General features: G+C 43.9%; 1 protein-coding gene across 1 annotated transcript; it reads left to right on the top strand.

Moving 5' to 3' along the window:
* Positions 1-2,854: 2,854 nt before the first annotated feature.
* ZNF544 (zinc finger protein 544) lies at positions 2,855-18,605 on the top strand. Its single transcript, XM_023741236.1, is given in 5 exon segments — positions 2,855-5,385; positions 7,792-7,918; positions 8,451-8,531; positions 15,001-15,204; positions 15,207-18,605. Coding segments are annotated over 5 exon segments (2,295 nt in total). The 5' UTR covers positions 2,855-5,271; the 3' UTR covers positions 16,976-18,605.
* The last annotated feature ends 5,556 nt before the right edge of the window (positions 18,606-24,161 follow it).

The following is a 24,161-nucleotide window of genomic DNA, read 5'->3' as shown; positions in this document are numbered from 1 at the left end:
GAATCTGTGTTTTTTTTCCCCTCACCTGTTTATTAAATATCGTTACAGTGATTATTTGATATTTAGAATAAGCAGTGGTAAAACAAAAGGAATGGTATTGTGGAACTGAAGTCTGTGATCATTTATAGCATGTTCTTTCATAGCATACCTTCATTGAGGTTAGAGTATAAATTGTCCAGAGGGCATTTTGGAAAGATGTATGCAAAAACTTTAAAAAGTACATACCAAACCAAACCCATTGCCACCGAGCCGATACCAACTCATAGCAACCCTGTAGGACAGAGTAGAAGTGCCCATTGTGGTTCCAAGGCTGTAATCTTTCCAGGAGCAGACTACCACATCTTTCTCCCAAGGGGCAGCTGGTAGGTTTAGACTGCTGATCTTTCAGTTAGTGGCTGAGCGCTTAACCACTGCACCACCAGGGCTCCAGAAAGCACGTACTGACCTCCAATGTTCACTTCTAGAATTGTAATCATAAAAGAATTAGAGTAATAATAGCTATACTTCATTGTGCATATAGTGAGAACCAAGCTCTGCATTAAGGACTTTATACACATTAAGGTAGGTACTTTTACTATACCTATTTTACAGATGAGGAGCCCTGGTGGTGCAACAATTAAGTTACTGGCTGCTACCCAAAAGGTTGCTGGTTCGAACCCACCAACTGCTCCAAAGATTACAGCCTAGGAAACCTTATGGGGCAGTCCTACTCTGTTACATGGGGTGTTATGGGTTGGAATCAACCTGACAGCAAACAACATTTTATAGATGAGAAGGTACAGTGAGGATGGCTGAGATGCCCAAGGTTATACAGACTCAAACCCAGGTAGGCACATGCCAGAGCCCAGCATCCTAATACTCTCCAAACTAGTATGTCATTACACTGTTATTTACAACTATTCCCCAAACTGTGGGCCCTTGGCACACCAATGGTACCCTAGGATCAGATACTCAAAGCTTGATCAGCGCCATGTAAAGCAGCTGATCCACAGACTCTTCCCAGTCCAAAAAATGATGATCAGCTTGCCGGAAGGACCAGTACACTGCTTCCTCATCAGGAAAGACTGCTCCAGAATAAAGTCAGCTGAACTAATAAAAGGGGTCTTGGTGAATTTATAAGGAACTCTGGTTGCATGGTGGTTAAGTGCTCAGCTGTTAACTGAAAGGACAGCTGTCTGAACCCATCAGCCATTCCACAGGAGAAAGATGTGGCAGTCTGCTTCTGTGTATATTACAGCCTTGGAAACCCTGTGGGGCAGTTCTGTATGTCTAATAGGATTGCTATGAGTCAGAATCAGCGGCAATGGGTTTCGTTTTATGCATAGTAGATTTACCTTCCGGAGCAAGCTCACACAGTCAATCTTGGACTGGTAACAAATCGCTTATGGGTAGACACTGGTCCACAGACCACACCATAAGTATTACTGCTCTGGATAATTTTAGGTGGTACATGGAAACAGTTATATATTCATTTTAAGGTGCATCACAAAAGAAATAGCTTGCAGGTAGACTCCTAAATTCATCCATATCTGCTTGAGATATGCTATTGGGGGAAAAAAATAGATTAAACAGTCTGTGGTTCAGAGAATTGACAAAAATGATGAGGGTCTTTCGGGTTTAGTAGGTATTGGATTATTTAGGAACTAACCTAATTGTGTGGTTGATGTTGTTTGCCATCGAGTTGATTCCGACTCTTAGCGACCCTGTAGGACAGAGCAGAACTGCCCCATGGAGTTTTCCAAGGAGTTTCCAAGGAGCAGCTGGCGGACTCAAACTGCTGACCTTTTGGTTAGCAGCCTGAGCTCTTAACCACTTTGCCATCAAGGCTTCCCTAATTGTCTAGCAATGTGCAATTGATTAGACATTTTGTGGTGCAAAGACTGGAATATAATGCAGCCATTAAAAATGAAGCCAGGCTTCTATTTGATGACCTAGAGGTGCTCTTCCGTCCAGGGAGATGAAAAAGCTCTAAGCTGCTTTCCCGAGGCACCTAAAACTCCAGTGGAAGTTGATAGTTGTTGCTTTGAGGAGCAGAATGTCCATTGTGTCCAATGTCCCCAGCAGCCCTGGTGGCACAGTTAAGTCCTCATTGCTAACCAAAGTTTGGCAGTTCGAGCCCACCCAGCGGCCCCACAGGAGAAAGACCTGGCGATCTGCTCCTGTAAAGATTACAGCTAAGAAAACCGTATGGCACAGTTCTCCTCTGTCACACAGGGTCACTATGAGTCAAAATTGAAGGGCACCTAACAACAACGACAAGGATGGAAAATCTAAATATGCTATTCAGCGGGATGGTTCTTTGGGGGCTCCTTTACACATCTATCCTGCAAACCATTTATTAAGCAGCAGTTACTTATTGAGGACCTTCTGTGTGCAGCACCTTATATCCCCAAATATTCCTACATGTGGGGATTTCCCCTATTCAAGCATGAAGAAGCCAGGCCAGAGTGTGTCACTTGCCCCATATCACTCAGCTTATGAGACTGTTTTATTTTTTGCCCACTACACATCTCCCAATTTCTCACCACTAACCTACACTATGAATTGTCACTCAAAACCCTAGCAGGTTCAAGTGTTACTGACCCTAATATAAAGGATAAAGGACACAATATAGGATGTATTGAGTAGGATAAAACCCAAACACCAAACCCATTGCCGCCCAGTTGATTCTGACTCATAGCAACCCTATAGGACAGAGGAGAACTGCCCCATAGAGTTTCCAAGGAGCCCCTGGTGGATTCAAACTGCTGACTTTTTGATTAGCAGCCAAACTCTTAACCACTGCACCACCAGGGCTCCAGGTTGGCAGACTAATGGCCCCCAAAGATGTCCACAAGCTAAGGAATGTCGACAGCCTCCAGAAGCTAGAAATACAAACAGGTTCTCCCCTAGAGCCTCCAAAAGGAGCACAGCCCTGCCGACACCTTTACCTGAGCCTAGTAAGACTCATTTTGGACATCTGGCCTCCAGAACTGTAAGAGCAAATTGGTGCTCACCAGCTGAAAGTCTGTGACTTTAAGTCACTGAGTTTGTGGTGATTTGTTACGGCATCCATAGGAAACTAATAAAGAGGCCTCCTTTACTTGGATGCCTCCAACCACTTGCCCATGAGGTACCTGCAGGAGCAGGAGCAGAGGGAGTGAGCGCATGAGACAGCTGGGTGAAAGGGAAGTGGTGATCATAGTGTGAATGCTGCCAATGTAGATTTCAGAGCATGGGCTTTCTGAGTACTGAAGTCCCCTGGACCCACAGAGGTCACTGAGGGGAGATGACAGCATCAGATAATAGTTCAAAAAATCAAACACCTGTGCTGCAGAATGTGCTCCCTTTGTGGCTGGGGGAGTGGTGGAAGGTGAGCAGTTATGGACAGCATACACTGGGCTTTGGGTAAGGGATAGCTGCTGGAACAATTCTACTTCCCTCTGCACCTTCTGGAAACCACTAATGTAAGAAAAGATTTTTTTTTTTCTTTTTTTTAAGAAGAGCATAAACCCAGAGGGTAAAGAGAATGGGAGAGGAGAAAATGGCAACAGTTGGAAAGCCACTGACCAGTGGTAATTGAGGTAGCAGCCCCAAGAGAGCGGAAACTGGAGCCAGCAGAGAGGAAAGCTGGGAGGCAGCCTCATCTGCCTCCAGAACCCCAAAAAAACCGGAATTGGAGGGACTGAGTACCCTAACAAGGGGTTGAACTAGAAGCACCACGGGAAGGTCCTCATATAGCTGGTTGACTGATTCTCCTTCACCCCAGCAGAAGGTTGGAGTTCACTCTCTTCAAAGAGTGAACCAGGGGAACTCCAGATGGCAGAGCACACCGCTGAGGGTGGGGTCCTGTACAGAAAATGGAGATTCAGTGAATGTGTGTATCAGGACTGTTACGGATTGAATTGTGTCCCCCCTAAATAGGTGTTATAAGTCCTAACCCCTATACCTGTGGTTATAATTCCATTTTGGAATGGGTTATCTTTTTGTTAATTAGGCAGTATTAGTGTACGGTGGTCTCAATCTCTTTTGATATATAAAATAGATTAAACAAGCAAGTGAGCAAGCAGAGATGGGAGAAAATAGACGCCATGCCACTGGAAAGTCACCAAGGAGCCAGGAAAAAAGGACCTTCTTCCATAGCTGAAAAAGAAAGCCTTTCCCTAGAGCCAGTGCCCTGAATTCCTAAACTGTGAGAAAATAAACTTGTTTTTTAAAGCCACACACTTGTGGTATTTCTGTTACAGCAGCACTAGGTAACTAACACAAGGATATAGAGTAAAACATTAGCTGCCATCATCTTCAGCATCGTCCTTATCATCATCCTATCATTCCCTGGGTTCTGACTCTGAGATGGAGATTTCTGGATCCTTCCTTCCGGCTGCTGATCCTTTTCTGCCCTCCGTGTCCCAAAATCAAGCGATCAGGTGCTCATCTGAATCAATCAAGTCTTTGTTTCCTGTTTCAGAGAGGGATTTGGTCAGTCTCTTCATGAATGACACAGGGACCTGAATGTCGATGTGTGTGTGCGTATGTGTGGTGGAGCAAGGGGCAGGAAAGGGAGTGGGTTTCCACCAGCATCACTCACTATGCACAAACATCTGCTGTTTGACAACGTTGCCAATGCAACAAATCATGAAACAAAAAGAAGTCAAAATTGTTTTTAGACGATGGTTCTGTCCCTGCTAAAACCAAGAGAATGAAATACTTGAACAAAGAACGTCAGCCGAGGGAAAGTATAAAAATAAGTTCATGTTTTTCTAGTGTATCAACAATAACTCATTTTATGACCCAACGAGAGAAAATGACCTCTTTTATATTCTCAACCCAGATCAATAAACACAAGAAAAAACTGAACAAGCGTTGGGCGCAAATTATAGGACTCAAGCTGCAGCAGTTTCCGGATTAAAGTGGTAAAGGAAGGCATGAAAAAAGGGAGTTTCGCAATGTCCCGATGGCAGGGTCGCAGAGGGGGCCCCTGCAGAGAAGCGCGGGGCGCCCGCCAAATCCCCGGCTCTCCGGACACCGATTCCCGAGCCGTCCTCGCTCCATCTCCGGGTCCTCGGCGCCGTCGGCTCTTGACGACCGCGTCCCTTTCTGGAGTCGCGAATGTTGCCCCTTTCCCAGTTTACCCCACTGCCTTTCGGCCCCGCAGACGCCAGCGCCGCGGGGGTTGCTGGGTGATGTAGTTCCTGCTCGCATGACGCATTTCCGGTGCGCCCGGCCTCGCCCCGCCGCCGTTGTCCCGGCTTCTGCGGTTAACTGAGGTGGCTGCCCGGTGGAATTCGGCGGATGAGGCTATCCTGGTCCCCGGAGCAACGGCTCAGACCGCTGGGGCGGAGGGCAGGAGCAGGCTGCGATGGCGATTATGATGAAGGCCGCGGGGTCCCCGAGGGCACGGCGCGGGTGAGTGGGGGCGGCAGGCGCGAGCCCGAGAGGGGCGGAGAGCTCTCCCCCAGGAGCGCATTCCAAACAGTGACACCAAAAACGCTCTTTTGTTTTCCTGTCCACTTTATACTAACATAGAAACGTGAAATAAAAACCAGGCCACAGTCCGTCGGGAACTAAATCAGCGAAGGGTACTTGAAATCACTGATTTAATGTTAAAAAGCCACTTTCCAGTTTCTGTCCATTTGCAGACTTTTTTTAAACCTTTTTTTATGTTCCTATCAAAATTAGAACTTTATGCTCGTCACCTTCCCGTTGTAAACTGTGATTTTCTCTGTAGTTGAAATAATTGAATTAACGATTTTAAAGCCACCTTCTAGTTTCTATCCATTTGCAGATTCACTTTTTTAACCTTTTTTACCTTACTGTCAAATTTAGAATTTTACATTCCTCAGTTTCACCTTGTATATTGTGAGTTTTTCCATTTTGCGACTTCTTCTTCTTCCCCTTCTCCTTGTCTTTGCCTCCACAGCTTCCCAATATTAACAAACTCCTGGCTCCTTCCACGGTCACACAGTCGTTCGGGGTCATGAATATACCTGTATGCGATTTTGGTGCTTGGTTTCTTGTGCCCACACCAGGTTTTGTTGCTCTTTCTTACAAAAATGTGGTGATACCTGTGCATTTTTCTGTGACTTGCTTTGCCCATTTAGTGTATCCTGAGATGAGAAACTGTGTTGCCTGCGCATTGTGGGACACAGGTGATTAAGTGGGTGGCCCAGTACAGTAATATAGTATGGCTTTTTTCATATGGTTCTGAGCCTGTGTTGTTAAATGTATTCCTGAGTGTGAGTGTGTTATAATTCCTTGTGTCTCATATGCATTGTTTTCGTTGTGTCCAATTCTGGTTGGTTATTGGTTATACAGAGAAAATTGTTAGCATTTGTATATTTATCTTTCCACCTTATGGAATTTTTTCTTCCTTTTCTTTTGGCCTATATACTTTAAAAAAATTAACAGCTTCATTGCCATTAACTTTTTTCTGGTAACAGCCATCTTGAGATATAATTCACGTAACTATATAATTCATCCATGTAAAGTGTACAGTTCGGTGGGTTTTAGTATATTCACAGAGTTGTGCAGTCATCACCACAACCAATTTTAGAACATTTTTATCATCCGAAATGGAAACCTCGTACCCATTAGCAGTCACTCTCTATTCTCCCCTCCCTACAGCACCTGGCAACCACTAATCTGCTTTTTGTCTCTATGGATCTGCGTGATCTGGACATTTCATATAAATGGAGTCACAGCGTATGTGGCCTTTTCTGTCTGGCTTCTTTCACTTAACATAAGGTTTTCAGAGTTCATTCATGCTGTAGCACGAATCAATACTTTATTCCTTAGTATGGGTAAAGAATATTCCATTGTATGGATATACCACATTTTGTTTATTCATCACTTGATGGGCATTTGGATTTCCACTTTTTGGCTATTGTAAACAATGATGCTATGAACATACGTGTACAAGTTTTTCAGTAGACATACATTTTTTATTTCTCTTGTGTATATACCTAGTAGTGGAATTGCGGAGTCATTTGGTAATTCTATGTTTGACTTTCTAAGGAACTGCCAAACTTTTTCAAAGCGACTTTTAGCATTTTAGTTTCCCACTAGCAGTGTATGAGGGTGTTACTCTCTCCATATCCTGGCCAACACTTGTTATTACCTACCTTTTTCATTATAGCTCTCCTAATGGAGCTCCTCAGAGTCCCTGGGTGGTACAAACAGTTAAGCATTCAACTACTAGCCAAATGGTTAGTGGTTCAAACCTACCCAGAGGAGCGATCTACTTCTGAAAGATCACAGCCATTGATAACCTTATGGAGCATTGCTACTTTGATACATTTGGGGCTGCCAGAGTCAGAATCAACTTGATGGCAACTGGTTTTTTTGTTGGTTTATTTTATGAGGCGCTACATATGGTCTCTAATTGCATATTCTTCTTTTGTAACGTGTCCCTTTAAAAATGTAAAATCCATTCGTAGCCTTCTAAAAATGGACCACAGCCTGCATTTATCTCACAGGCTATACTTCACTGACCCCTGCTTGAGAGCATCTGTTTTGCTTGGCTTTGGGCCTGTGATTTTTATAAAGAAACTGGAAGTGGGAATTCTGCCATTTCCAGTCCAGAAATCAGGCTCTCTGGTCTAATTGGCAACAGACGAGCTGCTCAGAGAACACTGAAAAGGGACTCTGTTTTACGTGGTGCTTTGAGTGACATGAGGTCTGTATCCAATCCGAGTGCCGGCCAAAGGCTGATGCTGTGTACGCACTCAACGGACACCAGCTCGCACTCTCTTCTCTGTGTTCCCCTTTGAGGAGGCAAGCACCAACTGAGCAGTACTATGTGTGATGTTTCAGGCACCTGTGAGCTTTGAGGACATGGCTGTGACCTTTAGCTGGGAGGAGTGGGGGTGCCTGGAGCCTGCCCAGACGGCCCTGTACCGCGATGTGATGCTGGACACCTGTGGGCACCTGGTCTTCCTGGGTAAGGCGCTGAAATGAAATGGCAGTTTTCCTGTCATACTTCCTGGGTGGCACAAACAGTTAAGGTTCAACTACCGGCCAAGAGGTTGGAGGTTCGAACCCACCCAGAAGTGTCTCAGGAAGACAGGCCTGGAGATATGCTTCCAAAAGGTTACAGCTTTGAAAACCCTGTGGAGCAGTTCTGCTTTGCACACATGGGGTTGCTGTGAGTGGGAATCGACTTGGTGGCAACTAACAATAACAACAATGGGAACTTCTGCCTCCAAAGCTTCTGAAGGGTGTGCCCCAGCTAGGCCAGGACATTTCAGGAGTCGGTTCTAGGTACAGGTACAGGTCCTAGTATTATCATTTCTTCTGCCTCCATAGAAGGTTTGCTACTTGTAGTCTGGGGAGCGGGCAGTTTTCTTGGAATAGCTCTGGGACCCTTCTTTGTTCACCCACACCCATCCCTGGACATTAAGGGGCTGGACCTGAAGGCGTGGTTCTTTGTTCCCAACCAGAGCACCAAATCCTGTGTCTTTCCCCATGACCAGGGCTTCTGCTTTCCAAGACAGATGTGATCTCCCGGCTGGAGCAAGAAGATCCATGGTGGGTGGAGCAAGGACGTCCCCGAGGTGAGAGCAAGACAGCAACTGAGCCTTTGCAGTGAGCGGTCCAGCTGGCGAACACAGCAGTACATTTGCAAACATGAGGCCGTGAGCTCTCTGCAGGGACCTGGGGTCCAAGGAGAAGGGGAGGCCATTTTGGGTGAGCTTCCTCAGGTGTTCTGTGATGCTTGGGTCATGTTGGAAGAGGAAGAGCCATGTTCTCATGTATGCCAGCCCTTCCTTGCAGTCCGGGCCCACAGGGAACAGCATGTTGCTGTCGTTGGGCGTTTCTCACAGCTGGGCTAACTGTGTTATCCTCATCTCTCTGCCTTAGTTATGTAGTGCTTCTGTACCAGAAATGCCACAAGTGGATGGCTTTAAAGAACTGAAATCTATTTTGTCACAGCTTAAGAGGCTAGAAGTCCAAATTCAGGGCACCAGCTCTCTCTGTGTCAACTCTGGGGGAAGATCCTTCACTCAGCGTCTCTAGCCCCAGTGTTTCTTGTATACTTGGCAATCTCCACGTGGCATCTCTCTTTCCCCAACTTCTGCTTGCTTTTGTCTGTGTCTAGTCTGTTTTATATCTCAAAAGACATTGAGTTTAAGACATACGCATACTGATACGGTCTCATTAACTTAGCAAGAAAACCCTATTTCCAAATAGGATTACATCCACAGGTTATAGAGGTTAGGGTCTGTTTTAGTCATCTAGTGCTGCTGTAACAGAAATACCACAAGTGGATGGCTTTAACAAACAAAAGTTTATTCTGTCACAGTTTAGTAACGCTAGAAGTCCAAATTCAGGGTGTCAGCTCCAAGGAAAGGCTTTCTCTGTTGGCTCTGGAGGAAGGTCCTTGTCAACAGTCTTCCCCTGGACCAGGAGCTTCTCTGCACAGGAACCCCGGGTCCACAGGACATGCTCTGCGCCTGGCACTGCTTTCTTGGTGGTATGAGGTCCCCCACTCTCTGCTCGCTTCCCTTTCCTTTTATCTCTTGTAAGATAAAAGGTGGTGCAGGCCATACCCCAGGGAAGCTCCCTTTACATTGGATCAGGGATGTAACCTGAGCAAGGGTGTTACAGCCCACCCTAATCTTTTTCGACATAATCCAATCTTGCCTCATTAACCACAGGTAGAGATTAGGATATACAGCACATAGGAAAATTATATCAGTCACAAAATGGAGGACAGCCACACAGTGCTGGGAATCATGGCCTAACCAAGTTGACACATATTTTTGGGAGACACAATTCAGTCCATGACAGGATCCCAACACATATTTTAAGAGAACACAATTCAATCCATAGCAGTCCCCTTTGGTCATCATCCCTGTGCCGCCTTGTCGCTTTCCCAGGTCCTCATGTCCCCTCTTATCTCAAGCCCCTTGTCCTGACCTCCACCTGGGGTGGCAACTCCTCCAGCCTCATTCTTCAGGACCCTGCCTTTGACCTGTGGTTGGGTGTCTGCTGCTCCTCCATCTTGGATGTTCCCATAATTTCTTTATAATTCTCAGGCATGATGAGAACATGTATGTACTAGGAAATGGCAGTGATCTATTCCTTTCAGGATTCCTCCAGAGTCTCCACTTCTGACCCACATTCCCACCTCCTTTAATCATATAGTTCCACCCCCTTATCATTTCCAGTGTCGTTCTAATTGGGTTTTTTTTTTTAAATATAATTTTATTGTGGTGAAAATATGCATAACAAGACACATGCCATCTCAATAATTTCTACGTGTATAATTCAGTGACATTGATTACATTCTTCATGTTGGGCCTCCATTATTGTTATTCTTTTCCAAATCATTCCACCACCATTAACATAACTTTAATGCCCCCTAAGTGAAAACTCCCTAAATAATTTATAAGGATCAGCACAAAACTGGTCTCTATGAGGTGGCGGTTAAAGATGTCCCAAATGTCCAACTCTTCCGAACTGCTCTACCACTTCATCATCTCTAACATCAACTACTCCCTTTCCCCTCAGTACTCTCCCTCCCATCTTTGGGTTCAGTAATTCACTGCAACATCTCACAGAACTCACGAACCATACTTACAGCTAAGTTGTTTATTAGGGAAGTAACAGTGCAGTTCAGGATCAGAAACAACTCAGGATACAGTTATTGAGTCAGGACAGCTGCTTCTCACTCTCTACTTCCTGATCCTGCTGGGGCCTTGCTGTTGGGGGCCTTCTTGGTCAAGTGTTAAAACTGTTCTGTGGGTCAGCAAGCCCCACTGCAGCCATCTTGTGCTGGTCTCCTGGCTACTGCCATCTCATGCTGCTGTCTCTCACTGTCTTCTGTGTTACGGCTCCTCTCTCTGTCTTCTGGATCTAGGAAGTTCTCAGGGCAGGGATCCCGGGTCCAAAGGACATGTCCTTTGGTTTGTGAGGTCCCCTTTCTGCTCTGGAATTGGCTCTTTTTTAATCCTAGCCAAATGGCAAAACTGACCAATCCCCTTGTTAAGGTTCTGTACACCTTGTTCTCATGGCCCCACCCACATGAGGGTACTGTGCACCTTATATTATTAGCAAACTATCCAAATCCTTTGGTGGGCCATAAGAACCTCATTTGCATAGTCCCATCCATTCATTTGGTGGGAGTTACAAAGACTGGCTAGAAAGGCTCTATTAAGTAATTTACCTCACTCCCCCTTTCCCCGCTCCCTCCCACCCATGGTAACCGCTAATAATCTTTAGTTTTTACGTATTATTTCATATAAGTGAGCTCATATAGTATTTGTCCTTTTGTGATTGAGTTTTTTCACTCAGCATGTTTTCAGGGTTTATCTGTTTTGTGGCATGCATCAAGACCTCATTTCTCTTGATGACTGAGTAGTATCCCATTGTGTGTATAGACCACATTTTGTTTATCCATTCATCTCTTGGTGGATATTTCTGTTGTTTCCACCCTTTGGCTATTGTGAAAAGTGCTACCAACCTTTTTTTTTTCCTCCCCTTTAAGCAGCTTTTTTAATATATAATTCATATCCCACACGATTTACCCATTTATAGTGTACAATTCACTGTTTTTTAGGATCTTCACAGAGTTGTGCAGCCATCACCACAATCAGTTTTAGAACTTGTTTATCACCCAGACTAATTGGGCATCTTTTCCTGATTTTTTTTTTTTTTTTTAGTTTGTTTAATTAACAGACTTTTATTTTTTAGAGCAGTTTCATGTTTACAGAAAAATTGAGCATAAAGTACAGAGTTTCCATATACCCTGTCTCCCCACACACAGTGTTCCTGTTATTAACATCTTGCATTGATGTGGTACATTTGTTATCATTGATGATCCAATTTAGATACGTTATTAACTGAAGTCCACAGTTTATCATACACAATAGCTTTACTGCCCTGAGAATGCCTTGTGTGCCACCTAGTCATCCTTTTCTTTTTCCTCCTGGATCCCTGGAAACCACTGCTGTTTTTACTGTTTTCATAGTTTTGCCTTTTCTAGAATGCCATATAGTTAGAATTATAGAGTATGTAGCTTTATCAGATTGGCCTCTTTCACTTAGCAATATGATTGTATGTATCCTTCAGACCACCAAGGACATTCCTCAGGCTAGAGGCATTGAATTTATGTCAGTTCTTCCTGCTGCAGAAGTCCTGGATGGTGCAAATGATTTGTACTCGATTAACCTAAAGGTTGGTACTTTGAACCCACCCAGTGGCACTGTGGAAGAAAGGTCTGGCAGTCTACTTCCATAAAGATTACAGCCAAGGAAACCACGTGCATCACGCTTCTACTCTCTAATGCATGAGGTCACCATGAGTCGGAATCAACTCTTTGGCAACAGGTTTGGTTTTTTTCTTCCTGCTTCCTATAACTTTCCTGCAGCCTCTGTAATTATTTTTCTCTGAAGTTTCACCGACATTTACTTATCTTCAGTTCTCCTCAGTCACCCTAAGCCACGTCCCTCATATCATGCCTCAAATGGTGTCATTCTGAAATTGGTTTGCTTCTTCTCATCTGGCATAGATGTTACTTCCTAACTGGCCCACTTTGGCACTCTGGTTTCCTCATTTCATGGTCCTGAGGGAAACCTTGCTATGGGACGTTTAATCTCCTTGGCCTGTTTTTCAGTGGCAAGCCACCCAAAGATTTCTTTTCTCTTTCTCGTCTCCACATGCCCTTTCACACCCTTTTGGTGGGGAATTATTTTATACAAAAAAAATTCTTTCCATCAAGGATTCTGAGGCGACTTCTTAGAGGAGCACAGTGGAGTCTTGGGAACGAGAATGGTGTTGGGTGTGTGTTGTTGAAGGGAAGGAAAAAGGGTGTAGATGGTGACCTTGTCCAGGAGGGTCAGAGAGTTTTTGTTTGGGACAAGGGAAATGTCCTCCCACAAGTCAAATGACGGCAAAGATTGTTTTTTGTTGTTAGCTGCTGTCACGTCAGCTCCAGCTCACAGCGACCCCATGTACAACAGAACGAAACAGTGCCCGGTCCTGAGCCATCCTCATGGTTGTTTCTATGTTTGAGTCCATTGTTGCAGCCACTATGTCAGTCCACACTGTTGAGGGTCTTGCCCTTTTTCACTGACTCTCTTCTTTACCAAGCATTATGTCCTCCAGAGACTGGTCCCTCCTGATGACATGTTCAAAGTGAGATAAAGTCTCCCCATGTTCACTTCTGAGGAGCTGAACTTTTTCCAACACTGATTTGTTCATTTGTTCTGGTAGTCCATGGTATATTCAGTATTCTTTGCTAGCACTACAATTTGAACGTGTTAGTGCATTAATGCTTTTTTACGTGGAGGGTCCTTGTCGCCTGGTAGGTACAGAGAGTGAATCATGGGCACTTAAGCAGAGGGACTTGATAGCACTAGACCAGTGGCTGCAAGACCGAAACGGTTCAGTGAAACTAAAGGAGAAATCTAGGAGAATCCTGAGCTGGGGGCCTCATGCTGTCAGCCATAGTCATTGTCAGAAGCCTGATATCTTCAGCAGAGGTGAGGACTCTCAGATAATAGCAACGGTAACAAGATTGACAGCACTGTGTATTGAAGGCACACCATATGCCAGACATTGTGCTAGGCTCACATATCAATTCATTTGACCTTCAAAGTCAATCTTGTAAGCCAAGTATTCTTGTTCTTTCCTTACAGCTGAGAACTAATGAGGCCCAGAAAGGGTAAGGACCTCTTTGAAAGTCACCAGACTGTGAAGCCAATTTGCACACAGTCTGACTGTGCTATCCAAAACTGGGTCAGTAATCCAGGACAAGGCACAAATTAGGATCCTGTACAAGTTTCGTGAAGGAGTAGCTGGGTGCAGATGGTTAGGCGATCGACTATTAAAAGATTGGTGGTTTGAATCAACCTAGAGGCACCACAGAAGAAAGACCTGGCAATCTGCTTCCAAAAGGTCACAGCCTTGAAAACCTTATGGAACAGTTCTACTCTGTAACGTGGGGCCACCAAGAGTCGGAATCCCTCGATGGCAGCGAGTTAGGTTTTCGGTTTTTGTTAATGAGTTTCCTGTGACTGCTGTAACCAGTTATCACCAGTGATTTAAACAACAGAAATTTATTTACAGTTAAAATTCTAGAGGCCAGAAGTCTGAAATTAGTATCACTGGGCCAAAATCAAGGTGTCAGCAGGGCTGTGCTCCCTCTGGAGGCTCTTAAGGGAAAAGCTGTTCTTTACCTCTTGCAGCTTCTGGTGGCTGTTGGCATTACTTGGCTTGTGGCTGTATCGCTGCAATCTTCTAATCTCTGCTCTGTCTTCACATCACCTCTTTTGTGTGAAATCTCTCTCTGCCTCTTTATAAATGCACTTGTGTTGGCATTTAGGGCGTGCCCAAGTAATCCGGGATAATCTCACCATCTCAAGATGTTTAACTTACATCTGTAAAGACCTTTTTTCCAAATAAGGTCACATTCACAGGTTCCAGGGATTAAAAAAAACCCAGATCCGTTGCCGTTGAGTCAGTTCCAACTCATACCGACCTTATAGGATAGAGTAAAACTGCTCCGTAAGGATTCCAAGGGTATAATCTTTATGAAAGCAGACTGCCACATCTTTCTCCTGTAGAGCAGCTGGTGAGTTTGAACTGCTGGCCTTTCAGTTAGCAGCTGAGCACTCAACCATTGCACCACCAGGGCTGCTTCCAGGATTAGGACATGGATATCTTTCAGGGGCCAATATCAGCTCACAACAGATCCTGTCTCAGCAACCTAAGCATGGTGTGTTGAGGTCTTTGTACTTGGAAGGTCCAGTTTCTTCTATGGATTTTCCCTTTAGTCTTCACCCTTGCTTGTTCTTCTGCTCACTCTAGCAGCCAGTCCTCCTGGGCCATCTCTTCATTATCTTTCTCTTATCTTGTACACTTTACAACTTATTTCCTATTTGCTGACTCATCCTTCCCTTTCACATGCTGCATGGATTAGAAACGTCCACAGAGAGCTCCCCACTCGGTGGTTGTCTTCATCTCAGCATCCCACTTTAAGGCTTTCTCCAGTAATTCAGGCATTTGGATTTCTTTCAGACTGGAAGACTACACTTGGAAAGAAGCAGTCAGCTTCCGAAGAGGACATCGCTGGGGAGGAGCCATCCTACAGCATGGAAATGAAATGCTGCACTTGGGAGGAGGACCCCTGGTCTGTGTCATTGGGAGAAGTGCAGGATTGGAGGGAACAGCTAGGGAAGTGCCAGGAGGACTCTGTAAGTGAAATGGTTCTCACCTCAGAGAGACTGCTCAAGGGAAATGCTGGGACCGTGAACTTGGGGGAAGTTATGGTCTGACTTTAAGTCTTTTACCGGAGACATTACCTATAAGAACACATAAGCCTGACTCACAGGTTAAAAGATTGAAACAGGATTTGGTTTTCATTAATCATCAGAATGGCTCGACAGTTCAGAAGCCCTGTGAAAATCATCAGAGTGCTAGAGCCTTTTCTCAGGGCATTTACTTGCATAAACTTGGAAAAGTTGAAATAGGAAATAAACCTTGTGAATGTGCTGTCAGTGGTGAATCTTTCAACTGTGGTACCTCCCTTCATTTTCACACTAGAATCTTTTCAGCAAACAATAGCAATGAATGTAAAGATTCTGGAAACTTCTTCAACCATAGCATGTCTCTGAATGAACACAAGCCAGTGTAATTTGGGGAAAGTCAGTTTGAGTGTGATGACTGCAAAAAAGCCTGTTCTGAGAGCTCGTGCCTTGAACAAACCTTAGGAAGTAATCTTGAAGAAGCAGTATTCAGATGTGGGGAGGGCTGTGACACATTCCACAGGGCCTCATCTTTCACTGACTATAATGTTATTCAGAGTGGAAAGAAGCCATATGTGTGTAATCAGTGTGGAAAATCTTTCAGCTGTTGCTCCAAGCTTCTTGTACACCAGCGAACGCATATTGGAGAAAAGCCCTATGAGTGTCATTGTTGTGGGAAATCTTTCCGCCAGAGCTATGACGTCGTTGTACATCAGAGAACTCATACTGGAGAGAAACCTTATGAATGTAAGCAGTGTGGGAAATCTTTCACCCAGAGTTCTAAACTTATTAGGCATCAGCGAACTCACACTGGAGAAAAACAATATACATGTCACAAATGCAGAAAATCCTTCAGGTGGAACTCTAACCTTACTGTCTATCAAAGAATTCATACTGGAGGGAAACCTTATGAGTGTGCTCATTGTGGAAAGTCCTTCAGCCAAAGCTCTGACTTCATTGCACATAAAAGGACTCACACTGGAGAGAAACCCTATGAATGTAACCAGTGTGGAAAGTCCTTCATTCGAAGCACTCAACTTACTAGGCATCTGCAAATTCATACTGGAGAGAAGCTGTGTAAATGCAGTCAATGTGGAAAAGCCTTCATTGGGCGTTCTCACTTTGTTGAGCATCAGAGAACTCATACTGGAGAGACACCTTTTGAATGCAGTCAGTGTGGAAAAACCTTCACAGGGAGCGCTCATCTCCTTTCCCATCAGAGAATTCACTCTGGGGAAAAGCCATATGAATGTAAAGACTGTAGGAAGTCCTTCAGGCAGAGATCTCAGCTTGTGCATCAGCGAACCCATACTGGAGAGAAACCTTACAAATGCAGTCATTGTGGAAAAGCTTTCAGCCAGAGGTCCCCCCTTATTGTGCATCAGAGAACACACATTGGAGAGAAACCCTATCAGTGTAGTGTGTGTGTAAAAGCCTTCAGTCAGAGATCAAGCCTTATTGAACACCAGAGGATGCATACTGGAGAAAAGCCCTATGAAAGCATTGACTGTGGGAAAGCCTTCAATGACCGGTCAACCCTTGCTAAACATGAGAGAACACACACTGGAGAGAAACCCTATGAATGTAGTCATTGCGAAAAGGCCTTTAGCCAGCGGTGTCAACTTACTAGACATCGGAGAATTCATACTGGAGAGAAACCCTATGAATGTAACAAATGTGGGAAAGCTTTCGGTTATAATACATCCCTTATGCAACATGAGAAAACTCATAGGACGAAAACCCTATGACTAATCAATGTGGGAAAGCCCCCTACCAGACCTTGTTTAGTAGACAGCAGATGACCAACTTGTGACTCAGAGTGTGGTCTGTTGACCACTTGCGTCAGAATTAGCTGGAGTGTATGTTGAAACTGCACATTACCAGGCTCACGCCATTCTACTAAATCAGAATTTCTAGTAGCAAGACTCAGGAACCTGCAGTTTCCAAAAGCATCCATCGTGTTTGGAGGTCTCGGGGTGGAGGGTCCATAAGGGTGATGAAATCCCCAGAGTTCAAGATCTCCAATGATGATTCTGGAGGCACAGTTCATGCTGGAGCAGTTAATAAAGTTGCACACTTGCAAGGTTACAAGTGATAGTGCCAGTAACTGGGCAGTCTGCAATCTGGGTCATGCAACCAGCTAACTAGGAAGCTGTCCAAGGACAGGTCCCATCTGGGTGATCTTTGGTATTAAGTTTTATACTTCAGTAGAGCTCAGGTGCTTGTTTCATATCTCCGTGCTCTAAGCTATTCTTGTGCTGAGATGTCCTACTCTTGGGTTATCAGCGTAAGTTGACTGTGGCCAACTTAGCTGGGATCAAGTTCCTCCAAGGACACAGTGAAAAGGCCTTCAAGATGCTTTACGACCTGTTGGCTGCTTATTACTGCAGCCATTTTGTGTGTCCTAAGAGGAGACCCTACTCCCTGTGTCCAGGTGGTGCTAGTAAGGGACATGCAGCAAAAAGTGCCTCATGAGCTGCTTGTTCCTCTAGCTATCATCCGATGGTCATCGTTAAAAGACCCCAGCAGACACTACAGCATCCCTGGTGATTCTTTTGCACACTAAAGTGTCTCTGCCAGTGCATCTAGCTGAGAATTACGAGTATGACTACTGATGAAAAGCATTCAGTTAGCGCTCCTAACTTAGCAGGTGTTAGGATACTTAGAATGGAGCTGTACCCTTCAGATAATTTTTTTTTTTAGTGCAGAACAACTACTTGTGCTCAGATGTCCTTATAACACATTCCTGGGAATGATAGGAAACTGGAAGATTGTCTTGATACAGAGGCCTGAACACCAGTCTAAGAGGAAACCATTGCATGACAAAGTAAGTGTTGAGCCCATCACCACCAAAGATGTTAAGGCCACCAAGCTCAAGTCCTTCAGGCAGGCCTGCTGAAGACAGATATACAGCCTAATTGTTCTGTCTTCACCTGCTGTCAGTTATCCTTCAAAGCAGGGATGCTAAAATGTGAAACCAGCCATCTTCAATGTAAAGTAGCAAGTAACACAAATCGAAAAGGCTGGAAAGTCTTCCAGAATGGTTTTATTATTAGAATAAAAAGTAGACTCTAACTTAATCTTGGAATCCATGTGCTCTAACTTACCTAACTTTGTTGCTCAGTTAGGCTGACTTTAATCATGAGAACTGGCTGCATAGCAATATGGAGAATGCTTATTAGATGAAGTGAAAACAGAAACCAAAGTGTTAGGTACGCAAAAACATTACAGCCACATAAAAATGTACACAGAATGGTTGGTGTTTTAATTATCTAGTGCTGGTATAACAGAAATACCACAAGTATTTATTCTCTCACAGTCTAGGAGGCTAGAATCTGAATTCAGGGTGCCAGCTCCAGAGGAAGTTTTTCTGTCAGCTCTGGGAGGAAGGTCCTTGTCAATCTTCCCCTGATCTAGGAGCTTCTCAGCATGGGACCCTTGGTCCAAAGGACACACTCCCAGCTCTTGTTTTCTTGGTGGTAGGAGGTCCCCCTGTCTGCTCACTTCTCTATTTTATTTTGCAAAAGAGATTGATTTAAGACACAACCTAATCTTCTAGATTGAGTCCTGCCTCATTAACATAACTGCTTCTAATCCTGCCTCATTAACATCATAGAGGTAGGATTTACAACATATAAGAAAATCACATCAGATGACAAAAAGGTGAACAAATCACACAATACTGAGAATCATGACCTAGCCAAGTTGACACACATTTTGGGGGGACACCATAACAGCTGGGTAAGAAGGTCAACTTGGCATGCTCACCAAAGGGGGGGAAATGTAAACTGACATCAGTGTAGAGAGCGGGAGTGAGACTTGCTGCAAATTTGAGCAATATGAGATTAGTTGGGAGAGCATCGCCCGAAGATGGAGAGTGGGAAAGACCAAAGTTGGGAACGTGTGCAGAGGGCTGCAACAGTGGAGATCCTGGTCCCCTAGCAGAGCTGTAGACAGGTGGGGTAGGAAAGCGGGGTTAATTGAAGGTCTGTCCATGAAACTCTGAATCCCTCTTCCCCCTTGCCTTTTTTTTTTTGTCTGACATGTATTTGGCTGTGGGTAGGCAAAAAAAGGGGAGGGAATATGTGCTTTAAAATGAATTTACCTTCATCTGGGGTACTAGGGAATCTGTGAGTATTGTGCACTAGAGCAAAAGCTGCCTCGATTTGCATATCAAGGGCCTTCATCCTAACAGCTGCTGCTTGTCCTCTTCAACCTAAATCTGTGTCATTAAACGAGCCCTGCCCATCTATGGAGCTTTCCGTCAACTTTGTGATGGCCTCTTTCCATATGGATGCATGCCAAGGAGCGAAAGACTTGAAGGAAGTTTCCAACATGAAAGAGTCTAAGATAACAAAAACTGACCCCAAAGAGAACAAATGTTTGAGGGAACTGAATATTTAAGATGTTTTATTATCCTGAGAGAGTCTAGAAAAGATTGCAAGTGTAAAATCAGACCAAAATGTTGTGAGAAAAGGACAATAAGAACAAGAATAGACTCTTTGGAATTGAAAATAAGATTGTTGGACAAGGGAAAAGAAGTGTCAAAAGTATAAATAAAATTTCCTGGAACATAAGAGCAAAGATGAAAAGATACATAGGTAAGAGGGTCCAGTAATGAGTTCCATGAAGAAGAAAAATTTATTAAAGATATGTAAGAATTTATGCAGGGCTGAAAGAAAAAACATCCTTTAGATTATGGCAAGTACTGTCTGAGAAGGCTAAGACCCATGCAGCATGAAAATTGAGAACCACAAGATTAAAAAGAGATCCCAAAATCTTTCAGAGAGAAAATAATTTTGAAACTATGAAAGGAATATGGTTTTTTAAGAAATGGACTATTTCTTATCCCAATTTTTTAAAAAAGATAATCAGACTTAAGGTAAACAAATTGTTCAAGGAAATGTACAAATTGTAGCAGAAGACTGTAGTCCAAACTTTAGAAAGTACTTATTTGACCTGGATGCTAATAATTCTTTTCTAGAGGAAGAAAAGGGCTTAGGAAATTGGGATACAAAAGGAGTAATAAGATTATGTTTACTAGCCCCTCTGTGAACAATATTTGCATAGATAGGTTATAAACAGTAGCTATTGGTTTTTAATTTTGAGGAAGAAACCCATAACCATGACATATGGACTTCATAACAGCAATGGATGAGAGTGCCGGTGTTCTCAGTCTTATCATCAGCAGTAATGGCAAAGCCTGCAGATGTTGGAAAGTGTAAGCGAAAAGAGAAGTAGGAAAAAGAGAATGCCTGTATCCTCATCTTAGAAAGTAGGCTTTAAAAAAATACGGTATCTAAAGTTACTTAAAGCCACTGCCATGGAGTCAACACTGACTCATAGTGACCCTATAGGACAAAGTAGAACTGTCCTATAGGGTTTCCAAGGCTGTGATCTTTATGGAAGCAGACTGCCACATCTTTCTCCTGCGTAGTGGCTGGTGGGTTCAAATCACATCCTTTCAGTTAACAACCAAGCGCTTAACCACTCTGCCACCATGTCTCCTTATGGTCACTTGGGAGACCAAAATTAGAGTTCAAAACACTAAGTTGACCAAAAACGGAAGTTAGTAAAGGAGTGCCAGTGTGAGTCAAATCATCACCTATTACAGCAGGAGGTCAGTACAATCGAAAGACAGTAGAAGATCAGAGATACAGAGGTAACCTTGAGAAAAAAATGGAACAGAAATGGTTCAAAGTGGTTGGTAGGATGTTAACTGTTGGGTAGTGTCATAGATTATGTCATCCCAAAAATGTGTTTATCAATTTGACTGGGCCATGATTCCTGGTATTGTGTGATTTTCCTGTATGTTGTACATCCTGCCTGTATTAATGAGAGGATGGGCAGTAATTCTGTTAGTGAGGCAGGACTCAGTCTTGAAGATTGGATTGTGAATTGAGGCAATCTCTTGAGATATGGAAGAGAGAAGTGAGCAGAGAGACGGGGACCTCATACCATCCAGAAAGCAGTGCTGGGAGCAGAGCATGCCCTTTGGACCTGGGGTCCCCATGCGGAGAAGCTCCTAGTCTGGGGGAAGATTGATGGGAAGGCCAACAGAGAAGGCCTTCCCCTGTAGCTGACACCCTGAATTTGGGCTTTTAGCCTACTTTATTGTGAGAAAATAAACTTTGTTAAAGCCATCCACTTGTGGTATTTCTGTTATAGCAGCACTAGATGACTAAGACAGTGTGGGACAGGAGATGATTGCTTTCCATCTTCTGTAGCATTTCATTCCCTGTGGCTGTACACTTATTTGGATAACTCTAAAAACCCTTCAAATGTGTTTCTATAGGTGAGAAAAACAACAGCGCCTGGGGACATCTGCAATTGATTTGGGAGATTATGTACGATTTTTCTTCTCCACTTTTGAGTCACTGTCAGTGTAATAGTAATTTGACAATTAAAAAAAGCAAGCAAGAGCAAAAAGAAAATCAAGGTGTCAGACTCTTGTTTGACCATTTAGTGTTGATTGGGGCAGTAGGACAAGAAAGCTCGTTGGTTTCTAGAATCCCCAGGGACTAAAGAGGGTGATTCATTCCTTTCTTTAAGACTTGATTTCCCAGAAGCCTTATCCGCAGGAAGTCAGTGGGTCCCAGGGAGTAAGAACCTGCGGAGGCAGGGCGGAATCCTTTCTGAAGGCTTGGCTGCCACCCTACAAAGCAGAAGGCACGTGTGCTTTTTTTCATCACTGCGAAGTACTGAAGGTGCTTCCCCAAGGGCACCTTTGCAGTCATCTGATACCTTTTCATAAAACCCTTTGCAGTAATGTAGCCCTCACAATTCACAAAAGACCTTAGGTTAAGAGAAGGGAAATGCCTTGCCTGGGGCAGCCTGGTCAGAACAGGTGGGAAAACTGTTTCAGACGTTTAGTCCTGCTGCTGGGACCAATGTCCTTGTGTAGCTTTCAGAAGAGGCAGGAGCCTGGAAGGAAGGACCTGCCAATAGGTCCAAGAGTCAGAAGTTTGTTCATTGATTCTTGGGACCAAACCTGTTCTCTAGAGATGTTTCCATTCAGCAAGTCTTGAAAGTAGCCTGGTTCAAAGAATGTGCTGCTAGAGGCTCTGAAGTAGGGAGGATGTGTGATGCCACAGTGCTCTCAAGTCCCTTTTTCTGAAATGGGAATCCCACGGGGGGTGGGGTGGTTTGATGCACTTCTGGAGACCACTGCACAGTGGAGACCACATGCAAAATGGAAATGTCCAAGGAATGGTAAGGACAGAAGCTATCATTTATGAAGTTAGCATCAGGTGAGACGCTGGTAGATTTTTCTACCCTTTTCATAGATCAGGAGCCTCAGATTCATATGAACCCCAAAAGTGGACTCATTTGAAATAGCAACCTGAGACTTTTTTGCCCTAAATGATTCTTACACCCACAGACCTTGGATTCCCAATTGGAACGTGCATAAGAACCACCCAAGAGGAGGTTAGTTTTAGAATGTCAGGCCCCTGGGCCCAACTTGGAGAGCTTGCTTGATCCTAAGGTTTATATCTAATCGTTTGAATTGCTTTTGTCAGTTTGACCCTGTATAGATAGATCTTAGAAAAGCATAATGTCCCAAGGCACACATTATGTACTAGCTAAGCTAAACTATTGTTTGGTTTTAAGAAGACTTCAGGGGATATTTTTCATTTAAGGTTAAACATATTTTTGCTACAACTAGTAGAACTGTTGGAGGGCCCCCAAGGCGACCCCCACATCTGGAGATTCAGTAGAAGAACTAGTACTTAGCATATAGTTGTACTCTCAGCTAAGGTTTATGACAGCAATGTAATTAGGATGCACAGCTGGGTCATAAAGGAAAAGACAGGTCTGGAGGAATCTACATGAATGCTTCATTATGCACCTTCCCTCCTGAGGTCACAGAGAACGCTATCTTCCCCGAGCAACAAAAATGCAGTAAGGTGTATGAAATGTTTGTGTCCAGGGAAGCTCATTAGAGACTCAGCACCCAGGGTTTTTATTGGGAGCTGCTCAGGTAGACATCAAGCTCTGCCCAGCACGGACCAAAATCCCACACTCCCAGAAGGAAAGTGGGTATTCAGTGTAAATGACATTGTTTGCACAAATAGTCTAGGCACAGTGAGCCATCCTTATCAGTGGGAGAACAGATAAAATATTCCACAAGCCAAGTTCCCAGACACCAACCCATGGCCAACTTTGCAAACAAACCCTTATAAAATGGTAGCCTCAGGCCTGCTGTGTTAGCCCCTTTTGTCACAAGATCTCATACCTCTTCAAACATGAATACAGTTAGCAGCTGTATTCACCTTACCGGCTAAATTAAACCATTTAAACTGAAGCTCCTTGGCCCACAAGATGGATAAATGATGCGGTTCATATCTTTCCTGCTTGAAACTGGTGTTTTGGAATGTATCATTTTGCTGCACTTCTTGCCATGCTTCCATGTGGACTTGAAACCCGTTTGTAGTGATCCATAGTTTAATGCCACCATGTATTGATAAGATTTAAAAAAAAAAAAAAAGGCACTGCATTTTTTTAATCCCATGTCATTGTTGGGTACCATCAAGTCAATTCCAACTCATAGCGACCCCATGTTACAGAATAAAACTGCCCATGGGGTTTTCTTGGCTGTAATCTTCACAGAAGCAGTTTGCCAGGCCTTTCTCCCCTGGAGCTGCTAGGTGGGTTCGAACTGCCAACCTTTTGATCAGCAGACAAGGTCTTAAACATTGTGCCACCAGGGCTCCTTTAAAATCACATAAACATCTTGAAAACATAATAAGAATTTATATATTAAACGTTCTTAATAATTTCCATGTCACGTTTACCAGCTGGAACTTTTACTTAATATATGGGCATCTTGCATCATGATGCTTTATGAAGACATTATTGTGAACAGAGTGTTGTTGATTTAAGACAACTCTGCTATTGGATGTTTGCCCTTCTGGGGGCTGTGAAAGCTTCCAG

This window comes from Trichechus manatus, unplaced genomic scaffold (genome assembly GCF_000243295.1).
Source record: "Trichechus manatus latirostris isolate Lorelei unplaced genomic scaffold, TriManLat1.0 scaffold00176, whole genome shotgun sequence".
NCBI classification, from domain to species: Eukaryota; Metazoa; Chordata; class Mammalia; order Sirenia; family Trichechidae; genus Trichechus; species Trichechus manatus.
The sequence above is the reverse complement of the archived record's forward strand: the minus strand, read 5'-3'. Positions and strand labels throughout refer to the sequence as shown.